Raw genomic sequence first — 15,587 nt, forward strand, 5'->3', positions numbered from 1 at the left:
TGTTGTGTTAGTCATTGCTTTGTGTCTAGGGGGAAAAGACCAAGATTCTGTATTGTTTCTTATCTCTGACCTTTCATCGTCAGTGCTGCTGCAAACATAAGTCACCCTTTGACGTCAGTCATCACTTATTACTATTAAGAATTCAAATCACTAACGGCTAAACACACTGATATATAAGGACGACAGCAGCACATGAGAGAAAACACATTGATGTGAACAGCTGTTGTTTAATCAAAGCAAACTATGTGGAGTTACTGGTTACTGTTCTTTCGTTTGTTTGTTGGTTTGTTTTTTGTCGTAAGTGTGACTCATAACCCAAAAAAACCTCCCAAACTATTCAAACTTTTATGAAAAAGCAGAGATTTTTGTGTGTTAGGTTGGCTCGGTGTACTGCGGTGAACAGCACTAATAGGATAGAATAGAATGCAATTTATTGTCACTGTGCACATGTACAATAAGATACTGAGCATCTCCCACTCAGTGCAGACATGTGGGAAAAGAAAGGGGGGTTCTGCAGCACTGTATACATATGAGCAGTATTCAAAAATATAAAATATACGAATCGGGGGGAAAAATAGTGTGATATATTTACAGTCCGGGGTATTGCACAAAAATTAAGTATTGGTAATGGTAGTTATGTAGTCTGTGTATAGAGGGAAGTCCTTGGATTGGGTGGTGGAACTGTGTTGTCAGTGCATGTGTGAGTTGAAGGAGTTTTGGGAAGAAAGTATTCTTGAGTCTGATAGTCTTTGTGCTTATGCACCTGTAGCGCTTCCCTGAGGGAACCAGGTTGAACAGGTCAAAACCAGGGTGGGAACTGCCCTTGATGATGTTTGTTGCTCTGCTGAGGAAGCGTGAGAAATAAATGTCCATCAGGGAGGGGAGAGGGCATCCTGTGATCTTCTGTGCTGCCTTGACTACACTCTGAAACCTCACTCTATTCACCTTAGTGCAGCTACCGTATCATACTGTGATGCAGTATGTCAGCAGACTCTCAATGGACGAGCGGTAGGTCAGCAGCAGGTTGGAGTCCAGTTTGTACTTCCCGAGGACCATCAGGAAGTGCAGCTGATGCCTTCTTGACAGCCGCTGTGATGTTGTCTGTTCAGGAGATGTCAGTGGAGATGAGGACTCTGAAAACCGTAAGGTGTGGACCCCCCCCACACTCACCTTTGATGTATAGGGGAGCTAAGTCAGTGCTGTGCCTCCTGAAGTCGACAGTGACCTCTTTGGTTTTCTTGGTGATCACTGCCAGGTTGTTCTCTGAACACCATGCTGCCAACTTCAGGACTTCCTCTCTGTAGGCTGCCTCGTCTCCCTTTGAGATGAGTCCAACTGCCGTGGTGTCATCAACAAACTTGATGATGAGGTTTCTGTTGTGGGTCGAACTGCAGTCCTGGGTCCAGAGGCAATACAGGAGGGGGCTCAGCACACAGCCCTGTGGGAGCCAGTGCCCAGCATGCGAGTGGAGGAGAGATGAGGGCCGAGTCTTACAGTCTGGGGCCAGTTAGTGAGAAAGTCCTTTATCCAGGCACACGTGAGAGGGAGGAGGCCAAGAGTGACCAGTTTTGTGATGAGAATATCCAGAATGATTGTATTAAAAGCTGAGCTGTAATCCACTAAGAGCATTCGGATGTAGCGTTGCTGCTGCTCCAGGTGGCTCATCACAGAGTGGAGGGCTATCTTCTGTGGATCTGTTCTGTATGCAAACTGTCTGCAGAGTAACAAATTACTTTGCACTCTTTATTATTATTGTGGCCTACTCATTTGTTTTTATTTTCCATTTGGGTCATTAATTTAATCCTAGAGGGAAAAACACCACATTCTTAATCACAGTCAGTGATTATGTGGTAACTGTGTACAACGGTCTTACTGTAATCAAAACTATGTGTGGGAAACTTCTTTGGCATTTGATCAGTGCTTGGACCAAAAGGCATTCCCTGTCTCCGAGCAATGACCGTCTGATTTATGAAGCAATGCTGCACAGCTTGAACATTATCAATGAAAACTCATAACTCATTTCAATGAAGTAAGTGGAATCGAATTAACAAATGCTTCGGCAAGTGCATGTCCTTCAATCCCTGAGATCTGCCTCGGGTTACATAAATAACAACACTACTTCTCATTGCCTTTATGTTGGCTTCAATTAAAATCAAAGCAGTTCCACTAAAAGTTTGCATGTTTCTGTGTGTTTTGGCTATTTTACTCAGTCACTTACATATTTATCCTGCTTGGCCTTTGCACTAGGATTTTATTTCATTCCAAGAGGCATGCTGTGATTGTTTTCATCACAGTAATGTGGATTGTTTTGGGCTTGGGGATGTTTATGTTGTATAGCCAATAATTTGCACCTCTGTTGGTGTTTCCCCCTCAGACGAGCTCTCTGCAGTATCTTGATGCCCGTAACACTCCCCTACTGGACCACTCGGCTCCCTTTGTAGCACGAGCGCTCAGGATCAGTGGCAGCCTGGCAGTCCTCCATCTGGAGAACGCTGGCCTCTCTGGCAGACCACTCATGTTATTGGGTAAGTCAGCCAAAGTACTAGGGCGTGACAGAGGATGTACAATAGCAAGTGGAGCTTTATTTCACCTTCAGAGAAGCTTTTTATCTGATTAAACATAAAATTATTATTCCTTTTACCGTTTTCTTTAACCTCTTCACCTTTTCTTCCCTCACTTTTCTTTTGTTTTTCATCTCACTGATACAGCTACAGCTCTGAAGATGAATATGAACCTCCGGGAGTTGTACCTTGCTGACAACAAGCTCAATGGCCTGCAGGACTCAGCCCAACTTGGCAATTTGCTCAAGTTTAACTACAACATTCAGATCCTGGACCTACGTAATAATCACATCCTGGACTCTGGTAAGAAGCAGTAATAGTGCTCTGACACAGTAACAAGTACCATCATTATTTATTTATTTATTTACAGTTTTGTTTCATCGGGGTGGTATTTGTTGTTAGATTTGTTTGCTCTATGTACCATAATATTGTTTCACTGAAACTTTTTTAAAAATCCTTCAGTCTCAGCAAAGGGGCAACATAAAAGAAGTAGATCATATTCAGATATTAAAAATTTGTATAACGAGCAGTAAAACCAAAAGCAGGCAAACACAAAATGCTAAATAATACAAAATTAAAGCAGTGCAAACAAGTGAAAGCTAATACACAAACCAGTAAAATAACATTAAGTATTGAACAGAAGTATCTTCATATTAAGGCAGCTGCGAGCTTTAACATACATATACTGATTTTAGCCTGATTAAATGAAAATTAAATGAAACTCCACTTAAAGAAACAATCCTGGTGAGTGTCCTTTCGGATAAGACAAAATGGCTTTAGTGGCTGGCGAGATTGATTTTATTAAGGAAAAACCTTGCCATGAAAGCTATAAGAAGTACATGGTCTCACACACAGGGTGGCCTAAGGATCTTCAGTTACTTGAAATGTTTTAGTTACAGCACTGTGCAAAAATGTTATTTTTACTCCTGCTACACATTTAGGCACCATAATGCTACTGCATACTTTAAGACTGCAGTATTTTGGGGAGCACTGAATCACTGTTGTTGCAGTTGGTGTACATACAGCGATTGATGATTAAGTCTACTATAATAATAACTTTAGGGGGCAGATATTAGCTGAACCACTCGTTAGTCATAACATAATGAACTCTATTTTTCCCTTGTAGTCTGACTAACACTTCAGGCCTTCAAGGCAATAATTACATGTATCTTAGTGGTTAATGGTAACAATAGGCTAATTAGATATGTTGTCACTTCTGTCTTTAGAAAAAAAAAGGAATTATAATATTAACAATAGGAACAACAATAGTAGTAGTAGTGATAATAATAATAATATGTTGTTATTACTGTTTACTGTTAATAATAATTCCTGTTACTTTGTCCTGGCACTGGCCCACAGATTGAGGAAACACTGGAATATTATTTTTCACAACCATTTCATTTTTATCTACTTCTCAAATTAAAAATCATACCATGTTGATGCTGCCGATTTCATTTTCTGGCTAAATGGTGTGGGGTTTTTTTTTTTTGGCTTGTTTTTTACTTAACCATTTTCCTTACTGTTCGTTTTAAGCTAAAGCAAATGTATTTATGCAGAAGAAATATATTTTGTATTTCTGTTGCATGTTCACTTTTAGATTTCATTTAAAGTGACATTAAAGGGGTCCTAAAAATCCTCAAATGTGTCTTCTTTATATCAATAGAAGTTGTGACAATGCATAGGGATATAAATATGGGCTTTACAGTTTACAGTTGCTAAAGTTTTTTCCACTGCACTTCATCAACATTACAGTAATCTTCTAGATGCTCATCAGAACTCGGTCTGTGTGTGTTTCTGTGCAGGTCTGGCCTATGTGTGTGAGGGACTAAAAGAACAGAGGAAAGGCCTCGTCACGTTGGTGCTATGGAACAACCAGCTCACGCATAATGGCATGGGCTACCTTGCTGCTGCACTGGTATACACACACAAACAGATACACACACTTGGTCACAGTGAAGTCAGGCACATTGATTGAAGGTTTTAACAGCCTATGTGTGTAAACTTAGAAAAAGAAGAAAAGAAAAAAGCACCTGGAAGGCAATTTTTTTTTTTTTTTTTTTTTTTTTTTTAAACTCTGTCAGATAAGTGATCCGAATAGAAGTCTGCTATTTATTTCTTCGTTTCTTAATATCCTGCTAGGATATTCCACCCCCAGCTAGGGCTCACTTTCCTGCACATGTGCACATTTTAATTCTACCTCAGTCAATGTTTATGACTGTAATTTAATTATTGTAATACATTTTACCCATAAAGCATGTCATCTTTACTGGAATAATGGTGAGTCACATCCAGGACCCTGCTTGAAGCAGACGTAGCAAGGTTGGGGGTTTCCAATTTCTCCTCAGGTTGCACAGGCTATGTTTCACACTCCTTAATGTCTGGACAAATAAGACTTAGAACTCTGTTTATTTTCCTCATGGGCATTCATACTTGCATATCCTTTTGGAAACTGCTGTTCAATTACTTTAGACAGGTGTGTAGCTGGTGTGTTAGTGTGCTGTGCAAACAGGTGCTATGACGTCTGATTTGACTGGACATTTCCGCATAAACTTGTCATTAATACACCTGACATTTTGTGTTGACGTATTTCACTAAGTGAATAATGTGATCTCATGTCCTGGTCGTGCCATTTCCAGTTCAACCTGGAATAAATTCATAGTGGTTAGTTACAGATAATCCATTGCTGAAGTCGCACATCTGTCATTGAGGGATTGAATGTCATTATCTGTTCCTCTCAGTGTCCTTTCCTTCCATCTTTTTATTGTGTTAGTATTACAGACTCTGATGAGTCATTCCATCTTCAGCCTTGTCAAGGACAGATAACTGCCTTTTTTCTGTTTGTATGTAGTGGTCAGAGGTCTTGTTGCAAACCATTGGGTATATTAAAAAAGAAAAAACTAACATAACATAAATGACTGCATGAATCCACTGCAGTACATTTGTTGATCTCATTACTTCCAGTTTATTGATGGTGATTAATGAGATTTGGTTAATTTTGTTGACTTGGTGTAGTTATGTTCATTATGGGCAGGGCTGCAGTTACGCTTCACTGTTTGTCATTTTTAACCTATAATGTAGTTTTTGAATTTCATTTTAATAGCCAGCTCTCATCATGTGATACATAAAAGCTACCGTAGCCATAGAGACGCTTCCTTCTGGACCCATGTAACTGGCAGCATCAGAATGACAACATCCAGGTTTCATGCTTTATCAAACTGAGGTTCAATGTTAATGGTCTTTAAAGTGGACGTGTTTGTTATGTGGACAAAAAGGCAACTTGCATTACATGACACTGTTTGATAAGTCCAAAATAAGGATATCTTATTGGAGACAAGTGCTGTTTTCCATTGCATACAGTAGAGTGTGCAGCTCTGTTTAAAGCTTCTTGCACCAGTGGTGTCATTGGCCAACTGGCTACATTTTCTGAAGCCTGGAATTTTGGAACTTGGGCCCACAGGAGGTGCAATGGCCCTGATTTGTATATATCACAGTTACTGTATTTGTTACATAGACCCATACCTGTATCTTGTACATAAAGCCATCGGTTTTATTTGATTCTTAGGTTCAGTGTGATTGCATTGTGAGACAACTTTTCAACAAATTGTTATTGTAAGCAAACTTTTTTAGATAAAAACAGGATTTACTTTAAGCTACATGAAAAGGAAATGCAATAATGTAAAATGGGTTAAAAATTTATCATCAAACCTAATGTGGCAGATAACTATGCTTAAACCACACATGTTAATAATTATAAGAGGGATTCACTTATTTTTATAACCTGTGGTGGTCTTTGCCTTTCGATTACTTAAACCAGTATTTCTGAGATTTTTCCAATAAATGTGTCTGTTGGTTTTTGTTTTTGTTTGTTTGTTTTGTTCAAACAAAATGTCCTAAAATTTCAATTCTCACAGATAAAAAAGAACCTTTGATTGTTTTGGCTAATCATTCACAGCCCTGGATTTGACCACAGTTTACTTGGCTGCTAAAATGTTATGAAATGATAATGTTGCCCAAAAATGTAAAAGCAGCACGGCTTGGTGCTCACTCATTTAAATGGGCATTTGACGTTTTAGCACTAGCTAACAGGAATGATCTTAATAAATACTCTTAATGGATGAGTAAATAGTAAGTAATATCAAAACTGCCTACTTGGGGATGAGACCTTTAAAACAAATCTCAATGATACTTAAAGAGAATGACTTTCTGTAAACACTTCATGTAGGCATTGAATCCTGCATAAAGTACAACGTTGCTTATTTTTTGACATTTCTAAAATTACACTAGATGTACAAAGCTTATTCAAGTTCAAGGTTCTTTATTCATCACATGCGTAGTTATACAAGTATAACACACTGTGAAATGTAACCTGACACGCTCCTAAACTTGTGCAAAAGGGGGGAGAGAGGAAGAACATTATATATTATGTACATTATGTGAATGTGCATGTATGTAGCATGTATGCAGCAAGCAGGTGAATTCTGTACATTAAGTGTATTAAATAAGAATAGACATTCTGTACTGTACTTCTGTACTTATTCCTGTACTGTTAAAAAACACAGCAAAACACTGTGATTATGTTATTCATTATTATTTCCACTTGTAATTTAAATATTGTTCCTCTCAGCCATGCACACAGAGTCTGGAGACTCTGAACCTCGGCCATAATTCGGTGGGTAACGAAGGAGTCCACAAGCTGAAAGACGGGCTGATCGCCAACCGCTCTGTGCTCAGGCTGGGCCTTGCTTCCACCAAGCTGTCCTGTGAAGGTAGGAAATGATGTATTTGTTCCTCAGCTGTAGTTTTTTCTGGTGTGTGCGTGTGTGTTGGATTTTGGCATTTTTGACTGGCCTCCTGTTGTTGTGTGCTCTAGGAGCTGTGGCTGTGGCCGAATTCATTGCTGAGAGCCCCAGACTGCTGCGCCTGGACCTTCGAGAGAATGAGATTAAAACAGGTGGCCTCATGGCCCTGTCTCTTGCCCTGAAGGTTAACACCTCTCTGCTGCGTCTCGACCTTGACCGGGAGCCCAAGAAAGAAACTGTGAGTATGTGAATAAGAAATGGTAAAGGGTAGAGAGGACAGGAAGGAGATGGTTGAACATAGTCCAAATATTTCTGCAGCATTATCCCATTTCAGCTGTGTACAAATGTGTTTGTTGGGTTGAAATTAGGTGCCTTTGTACTTTGCCAATATTTTCCCTGGATTTCGAAGCCCCCTTAACTTCATAAGGAGAGGAGGTGATGTTTTCAGTGTATATAAAATGACTCATTTTCAGCAATTCCAGTGAGAAGACCAAAACCTAATACAGGTATTTACAGTTTAGGTATAGCTTAGTGTGGCTTGTTGGACGGTGCCAAATACTTCTCCTGTCCAAAAACTGTAAAAGAAATTGATGAGCCATGCTGATATTATGATATGATATGTGCACTGCTCTGATAAATACCCAATAGGCAACAGATCTCAGTTGTTAGTTAATCCCCAACAAAAGTACAATCGTCTTTTTTCTGGGGAGAGGTACTTATGATCTTCTCCATCTGTTATGCCAGCACGATGCCATCCTTTAAAAAAAAAAAGAAAAAAGATTGTGTTGTGAAAGAACATACTTCTTGCTAAAACAAATGAAAGAAGTAAGGCCCTGTTACAGTGACTGTTTTGCATATTAGAAATGTGTTTTTTGTATTTTTTTATTTTTTTGTCTCTTAGGTAAAGAGCTTTATTGAGACACAGCGTGCCCTGCTGGCTGAGATCCAGAATGGTTGTAAGAGGAATTTCATCCTTGCTAAAGAAAAAGAGGATAATGAGCAGAAGATGAAGCAGTCTGCCTCTATGGCTGAAATTGCCACAGAGCAAGAGCAAGAAGAGGAGGAGGAAGAGGAGGAGCATGAATCAGCATCAGAGGAGAGAGGTGACGTAGAGGATAAAGACGATGAAACGGCAGGAAATGAAACGCAGACAAGCAGGCAGTCAGGAGCGAGCTCTGACTCAGATGTTCCCCAGACTCATCTGGAGTCTGACTCTGACACTGAGGACGAGGAGGAAAGCGAGGTGGTAACAAAATCTTCCACTTCAAACTCCTCCACTCTCTCAAACCAGACTGCTACTCATACCCATCCAGGGGTTGCACAGTCTCAACTCAGTGCCTCACATACATCCTCAGCCTCACCGTCCAAAGGGTCAAGCGTAATTTCTGTCACCGTCACAGAATCTACAGCTCCTCCGGGCACACCTCCATCTCCTGGACGTTGCATATCCGTCTCAAGCCCTGGGAGGGGTCATAAGATTTTCATGGTGACCCGGGTGGAGAGCCCCCCTGAACAGCATCAGCTCCAGTTAAGTGTGCCTGCTGTTCCCAGCCAGTCTAAAGAGCCCTCAAAGACTCCTGCAGACACAACACAGCAGACACAACCCCTGTGTACAATTCAGACACCTACACAAACCCAACTGACACAGGAGGAAATGAAGGAGAACTCACCTGCTCTTTTGACAGACTCTAAAATGACAGAGCAGAGTCCTTTAGCACTAAATACTCCACAGACCTGCAAACTAGAGCCACAGTCTACAACTGAAAACACAGATCCAAGTCTACAGTCACCAGCTCCGCCTTTAAATTCCTCATCAGACCAGGTAACAGAGAGCCCTAAAAGCCCCCAACCTGAGCCTCTTTGTGTAGAAGGAAACAAAAAGGAAGAGGAGGCGAAAGGTCCTGTAGGAAATGATTGGCAGGTGATACCCCGAGAGCGTGAACAGTCAGAGGAACTGAATCCACCCCAGACTAGTTTACCTACACAGCAGGAACTGTTAACATCTGGACTGCAACAGCTACCAAATGATGTAGTAACTGCGGCAGAGGAGGCCTGCTTACCACACCAAACACAGGAGACGCTTCTACAGAAAGAGAAGCAGGAAATATTAGTCAGCTTACCAGAAAATGAAAAACTCAGTTTAGCAGAGACAGAACAGCCAAACCAAGAGGAGCCAAGGCCAAAGCAACAACCAGAGGCACATGAACAGGAAGCAGAGTCTTTCCCCTCTGTCCACACTGATCTGCAGGCACCAGCTGTCACTCAGGGTGGAGCACAGGAGTCAAATCCTCAAACAGGAGATGCAACACAAAGTCCTAACCCCACCTCATCTTGGCCTGAAGCCATCACTCAAATAAATCCACCGGTTGAAAGGGAGGAATCGGCTGACGAGAGCTCTGCAGACGAGGGAGAGAGTTTTGCTGAGGCTCTAGAAGGGGAGGTGCTCGGTGCTGCTCTGCCCAATGGCCTGAAACCTGAGTTCTCCCTCCATCTTCTCGACACTGAAAGCCCCAAGCCTGGCAGCTGTGTGATGGAGCACGGTGAGAATGTGTGAACACTGATGTCATGTTTTTTAAATCAGGTCGCATTCAGTAGATTTTTTTTTTTTGTTGTTGTTGTTGTGGAAAGGTTGTTTTAAAGTCTCTTATGTGTCACTCGTGTAGTGAGTGTCAGCTGTGGACAGGACCTGGAGGAACTGCTGCTGGAAGCCAGTTTGGAGACTGGGAGAGATGCACCGTGAGGTATAGAGCATTTATCACACTATTAATCTGCTGCAGAGTGTGCTTGAAGCAATACTACTTTGTTGCATTATAACTTATAAAAAAAACATAATTCCTGTTTGTGCTAATCAGCAAATAAACACGAGTCTCTGCCTGCCCTCTAACAGCCCCTCATGTCAGCCTCAGTTACTTTAAACCTAAAGAGCCCAGTCAGTTCTGATTGGCCGGATTTCAAAGCTGCCCTTCATGAGACTTCATCCGGCTCTAGTGGCTAGAAAACAAATATTTGTGTACTTGTTCGAGCCTTATTCTCTAAAGTATGCAACTGATGAAGACCAACCATAACGTGAGAACCCTTTGCAGAAAATGCTACAGAACCTGCTTCTGGAAAGTGTTAAGCTGGTGCTAATATGTAGCACGTTCTATGCACATTCTCCTTCTGGTAGAAAAACAGCACGAAAATGACAGAAAAGGCACTTTGTGTTTTCTGCTTCTGCTCTTTTAATATTTCAGTTTACAGTTTATTTCTCACAACTTAAAACGCAATAAAATGACCAAATGTGCAGATAATGACATTAATGATGCAAAACACAAGTGTCTGCTCTTCATCAGACAATGAAACAGCACAATCTTAAATCTCATATGACCAATAACATCCAGTCATAAATCAGATCTTATATAGGGCAAACAATAGGTGTTAAATGTCATCATCCATGTAGCCTAGAAACAAATGATACATACTAGTTGCAATGCTTGTATCAAAGAGAAGTGTTAAGATGTTTTCATACATGCTCTGCAGCTTTTCAAACACTTGTGTAACAGAGGGGCAGCTCTGTAGTCGGACATTAGCCTGCCAGCTCACTGGTAATAAGAGTGTGTGTGTGTGTGGGGTGCTGGATTGTGCTGATATGTGAAGGCCAAGTGGATTTATATACAAGTATATCTTGCTCACATTTCCTCCACTGAACCACAAAGAGTATATTCTGTAGTGCAAATGATTGTGAAATGGACCATTTTCTGGTGTGTACATGAATACAGCTTCATGGTGTGGTTAATGAAATATTTAAACGTGGTTCGGATCAAAGTTCAGTTTCTAAAACGTTTATCTCCTCTCTCCTGCTTCCACAGGGACTGTCGGGACAGGTGAAAACAGCATAAGTTGTCTGGCTTTGCTACGTGACTGGTTGCCCTTCAAGTTTTTGTCATAACCTCCAACACAGCATTCTCATAAAGGACAGAAGACCCAGTGTTAAACTCGCAGCTCTGTACAGGAAGATACAAACAAATAATGGAAAAGACTTGAAGGGCAAGATTTGCCTGTGGAGCTCAGTTGTGACATAAGGAGACCCTCCACATCCACACTACACCCAACCACTGAAACACACATGCACATTGAATATGCGAAATGAGGGGGAGAGAAATAAAGTTCAACCTGTTGTCACTACATTTTGTCAGCCGCAATCTTTACATGAAGAGAAGTGTGGGGACAAAAGAGAGAGGATGAAACACTAACCAAAGACGGACCTTCCTCACAGCTCCTTGCGCTCTTCTGTAGGTCTCCACAATGATTAAAAAAAAAAAAAATAGTAATTAAAAGGATTTTTTGTAACATACATACACAAAGACAATAACAGATGATGTGAAGTGACAGAAGACAAAAGAACAGTGGTAGACCCTGCCCATCAGACCTGCTGGCTTAAACACTTGAGGTTGGAGTAGGTCGCTCTTTAAGGCTTTTATATCCACAGAAGCTGAAGTTGTTAACGTGTCTGTTTAAGTGTCAACATTTTCTGTGTGCGTGTCTCCCACTCCCTCCTTTAAACTCTAAGGGACTTCTGCCAAAGTGACCTCTCCTGTTTGTTTTCTCCTCCTGTACTCACTTTGGCCCCTCAGGAATCGGCGTTCCCACCACCGCTCAGACCTTTCAGATCTGACGCGGAGGAGCTGCAACCGTCTCCCGCTCGCTTCTGCTACAATAAAAATGCTTTTTAGAGTTCACCGAGTCGGTGATTTGTTCCCCGCTGAAAAGAAAAGAAAACTTTAGTGAATATCAGAAATGTATACGTCTGATTTTGGTTGATTTATTTCTGGGCGATATGGGGCAAAAATCAGTTTTTCCTTTGATTCTCTGCAGCTCAGTGATTGCTTTATTCGATTGATCTTTGTTGTGTGAAAGTGTAAGGAAAAACAGCCTGGTCTCAGTCGTCATCTCCCCGCTCTTTTCCTCCGGTCCCTCAGTCTTCCACTGGCACTTCGTGCCATCTCTCCCCTATGTTCTCGCTCCTCATCATGTTGCCTTCAGTCTCACCACTTCAGATTCAGTGTTGTTTTGATTTTTTTCCTAAGGGGGCAGGTGTCCAGGTTTTTTGTTTGGCTGTTTTGAGAAATCAATTACTTTATATTTATTTTATGAGCCCTCTGATTTATTTGACCCCCACCCCCCCCCCCATTTTCCTTTCCTTTCTTCTGATTAGGGGTTTGCTTTAAAGTTTTTGATGTATATATCATATCACACTAGGGGAAATATTTAGTTTTTCTTTTGTTTTTTGAGGGGGGAGGGGCTCTAATAAAAATGAGAGGAAGGGTAAATAAGATTGAATGATTAGAAACGGTAACAGCAAAACAAAGAAGCGGTGGGCATAAGAGGCAACATATTTTAAAGCTGCGCTGCTGTGTGAATCTGTGGCCACAAGGGGGCAGTGATGGCTGTTTCCCCACAGGCCCAAAGGAGATCACAGTCTGAGCAGAATCACGTGCTGATGTCTGTAAAAATCCAACTCCTGACCATAGTTTTTCAGAGCAGGGCAGTTAGACGGTATCTCTACTTTGATAATTCCTCCCTGAAGCAGATACCGGCAGGTTGGATTTCTTTTCCTGCCGACGGAGCAGCATTCAACCTTCCTGCTCTTCTACACCCAAACGATAGTTTGCTCCCACTGTTTGTAATGCTTTAATTTTAGATTTTTCTTTTTTTTAAAGAACAATTTGTTAACTTAATTAAACTGTGCTGGTAATCACAAAGTTATGTATGGCAAAATTTGTTCCTCAAATAAATGCATGTAATAACTAATAATATGACTGAATGTATGTTTCAATGGAAAATACTCCACTTGGAGCTGCACACGAATGCATGAATGACAGCAAGAATGATTTGGATGAAGTTTTGGGTTACAAATAATGTAATAACAGACCAGGCTCAATATGTTGCAGTAACGGCAATTTAAAATGGTGTTAAGAAGTGCAGCAAGCAGCACTGACATGATTACGGCTCCTCTGAAAGGAAAGAAATGTGCTGTTGCTCTTTTGTTCTTTTTGGCTTGTTTTCTGCACTGCTGAGCGGCTCCTCGCAGGCACGTTAAACCAAAGCCTGTCACTGATAACGATGTTACTTGAACGTCGGATGCTGTGTCATTAATGTGGTTTTTGTTTTTGTTTTTTACACATAGTTTCAAGTTGCATGCACACTTTTCAAGCTTGTCAGGCTGTTCTCAAATTCTGATTAACAACCACCAACAAACACACACACACACACACACACACACACACACACACACACACACACACACCTTTTGCTCCAACTAACAGAAATCGGACTTATACATGAGACATCTCTACATTTGAGTCACTTTAGACCAGTGATACCCAACCTGAAGACGCTCCAAAAATGAAAGATCTTAAGACAGTCCTCTGCTTTTTGCTTTGGATGCTTAATTTATTTGTTTTCAGATAAGACAATTTTACAGTAGACCATAGCAACTTATTGAGCAAAGATCCCCATGTTAAGAACTTGACCAGGACTAAAATACTGTGTGACCAAACGCACTGACACATCCATGCATTTTACTCTTTATAGGACATGTTTGGCTGATGTAATGAGAGTATACTGTTAGTTTCAGGTCTTCACATATTATCTCAATCGTAAGAAAAGATTTGAAATTAAGGTGTTTTTTGAAAGCTGACTTTATCGTTGTATTTCTGGTGGCTCAATACTGCAGTGGTTTATTCATTCGCTTCACAATGGAGAAGGATCCTGAGGAGGAGATACAAATCCCTCTGTGGTGATGTCAAGAAGTGCACCTGGCACCTACATAAATAAATCTATCAAATCAAACGTGCTGCCTGCTGTGGTGACCGATTGTCAATAAGGAAGTTGCTAAAAGTAGCATTACAAAAACTCCATGAAGACATCAATAAGTGTGAAAATCTTTATACTCTGTCCACCTGTTCAACATTTATTCATTTATTTTTATTCTTTGCTAAATATTTGCATGTTTCATTTTGTGAATAATGAGGCTGTTTCCTAGCATTTACCAACTGGCACCAGGGGACTCGTTTGGATTTATCGTCAGTCAAATTTCATAGCAGGCTGATGGAAAATAAACAAGTGTCCCATTTCTCTGCACCAGGGTTTCACAGCCTTTAAATTTAAAGTTGGCTTCAGAAAAAGGAGAAAAGCATGTTTTAGCTACCTTCTTTTGTTCCTTAAGATCCTTGTTTCTCTCTCCCTCCTGTCCTATGGTCATTTCTATTTCATGCCTTTGAAATTAAGTATAAAACAAAAAGAAGTCATGGCGTTATTATTAGAACACCACAGAGATTCCAGGAGAAACACTTCCCTCTCCTGAAACTATTCCCCAGTGTGAACCGACTCATCCCTCTAGGGTGTAGTAGGCTGTCCTGGAGTGAAGGTGTGGAGAACGATGGGAGCTCTGCTCTGTATGTTTTACTATACAAATTCTTGACCACACAAATCCACCCCGCCCAATTATATAAGAATGAGAGAAAATTGAGAAGAGGCCCCAAAGTGGTGCAAGTTTCAAGTAAATGTCACAGAGTTTCTTTGTTTTTTGTTTTCAAAGTTACATTATGAATCCTGAAATGCTGAAGAAAGTACCAGAAATGGCTCATCTTTGCATTTTGAATCACTATTTTTTTGTTTTTCATGTTTGTAAACTTTTACAGTTGTAAACAGAAACTGTGATCTTTCCTTTACTTCAACTGCTGTAAGGGGCGATGCTCTGACCACTCAGCTGGTTTGTTATTATTAATTCATTTTTAATTATGTCATTTTCCAGAGGCCAGACACCAAACTACTTGATTATTTAAGAAGAAAAGAAATATATTTTAATGTTAGCCCTCAAGTTTGGAACCACAGGCCTACATTCATTCAATCTTCAGTTTTCTTCTGTGTTCACCGATTGCAACAGTTATCTGTGATGCCACAAAACGTCCTTCCTGTCATCAGTGCCTGTAATCACCCACCCAAACCTGCCCTGCAGTCAGTGTAGTGTAATCACGTTCGGTGTAGATTTGGAGGATTTTCTTCTCAGTCTGGACTCTTACATCTCGGGACACAAACTGTGTGACACTGTTGCTGCACAGAGTTTTGGTTTTGTTGCATCCGTGGGGAAATTCTCGTTGAAATAAAACATTCCTAATGTTCTGTTGGCCTCCTGCGTTTTCTTCTTTTGTGACTTATCATATGGCTCGAAAAGCACCTGAGGCTT

At 40.8% G+C, this 15,587-nt stretch overlaps 1 protein-coding gene across 1 annotated transcript in view; it reads left to right on the top strand.

Annotated features, from left to right (window-relative positions):
* The window catches only part of ppp1r37 (protein phosphatase 1, regulatory subunit 37), a 48,763-nt gene extending 33,240 nt beyond the window's left edge, over positions 1 to 15,523 (top strand). Inside the window, exons 6-13 of the mRNA XM_082504163.1 lie at positions 2,375 to 2,525; positions 2,709 to 2,864; positions 4,364 to 4,476; positions 7,186 to 7,327; positions 7,432 to 7,598; positions 8,262 to 9,900; positions 10,024 to 10,101; positions 11,209 to 15,523. Of these exons, the coding sequence (XP_082360289.1) occupies positions 2,375 to 2,525; positions 2,709 to 2,864; positions 4,364 to 4,476; positions 7,186 to 7,327; positions 7,432 to 7,598; positions 8,262 to 9,900; positions 10,024 to 10,100 (2,445 nt within the window). The 3' untranslated portion in view covers position 10,101; positions 11,209 to 15,523. The remainder of the gene's footprint in view (positions 1 to 2,374; positions 2,526 to 2,708; positions 2,865 to 4,363; positions 4,477 to 7,185; positions 7,328 to 7,431; positions 7,599 to 8,261; positions 9,901 to 10,023; positions 10,102 to 11,208) is intronic.
* The last annotated feature ends 64 nt before the right edge of the window (positions 15,524 to 15,587 follow it).

This window comes from Aulonocara stuartgranti (genome assembly GCF_965226115.1).
Source record: "Aulonocara stuartgranti genome assembly, chromosome: 14".
Classification (NCBI taxonomy): Eukaryota; Metazoa; Chordata; class Actinopteri; order Cichliformes; family Cichlidae; genus Aulonocara; species Aulonocara stuartgranti.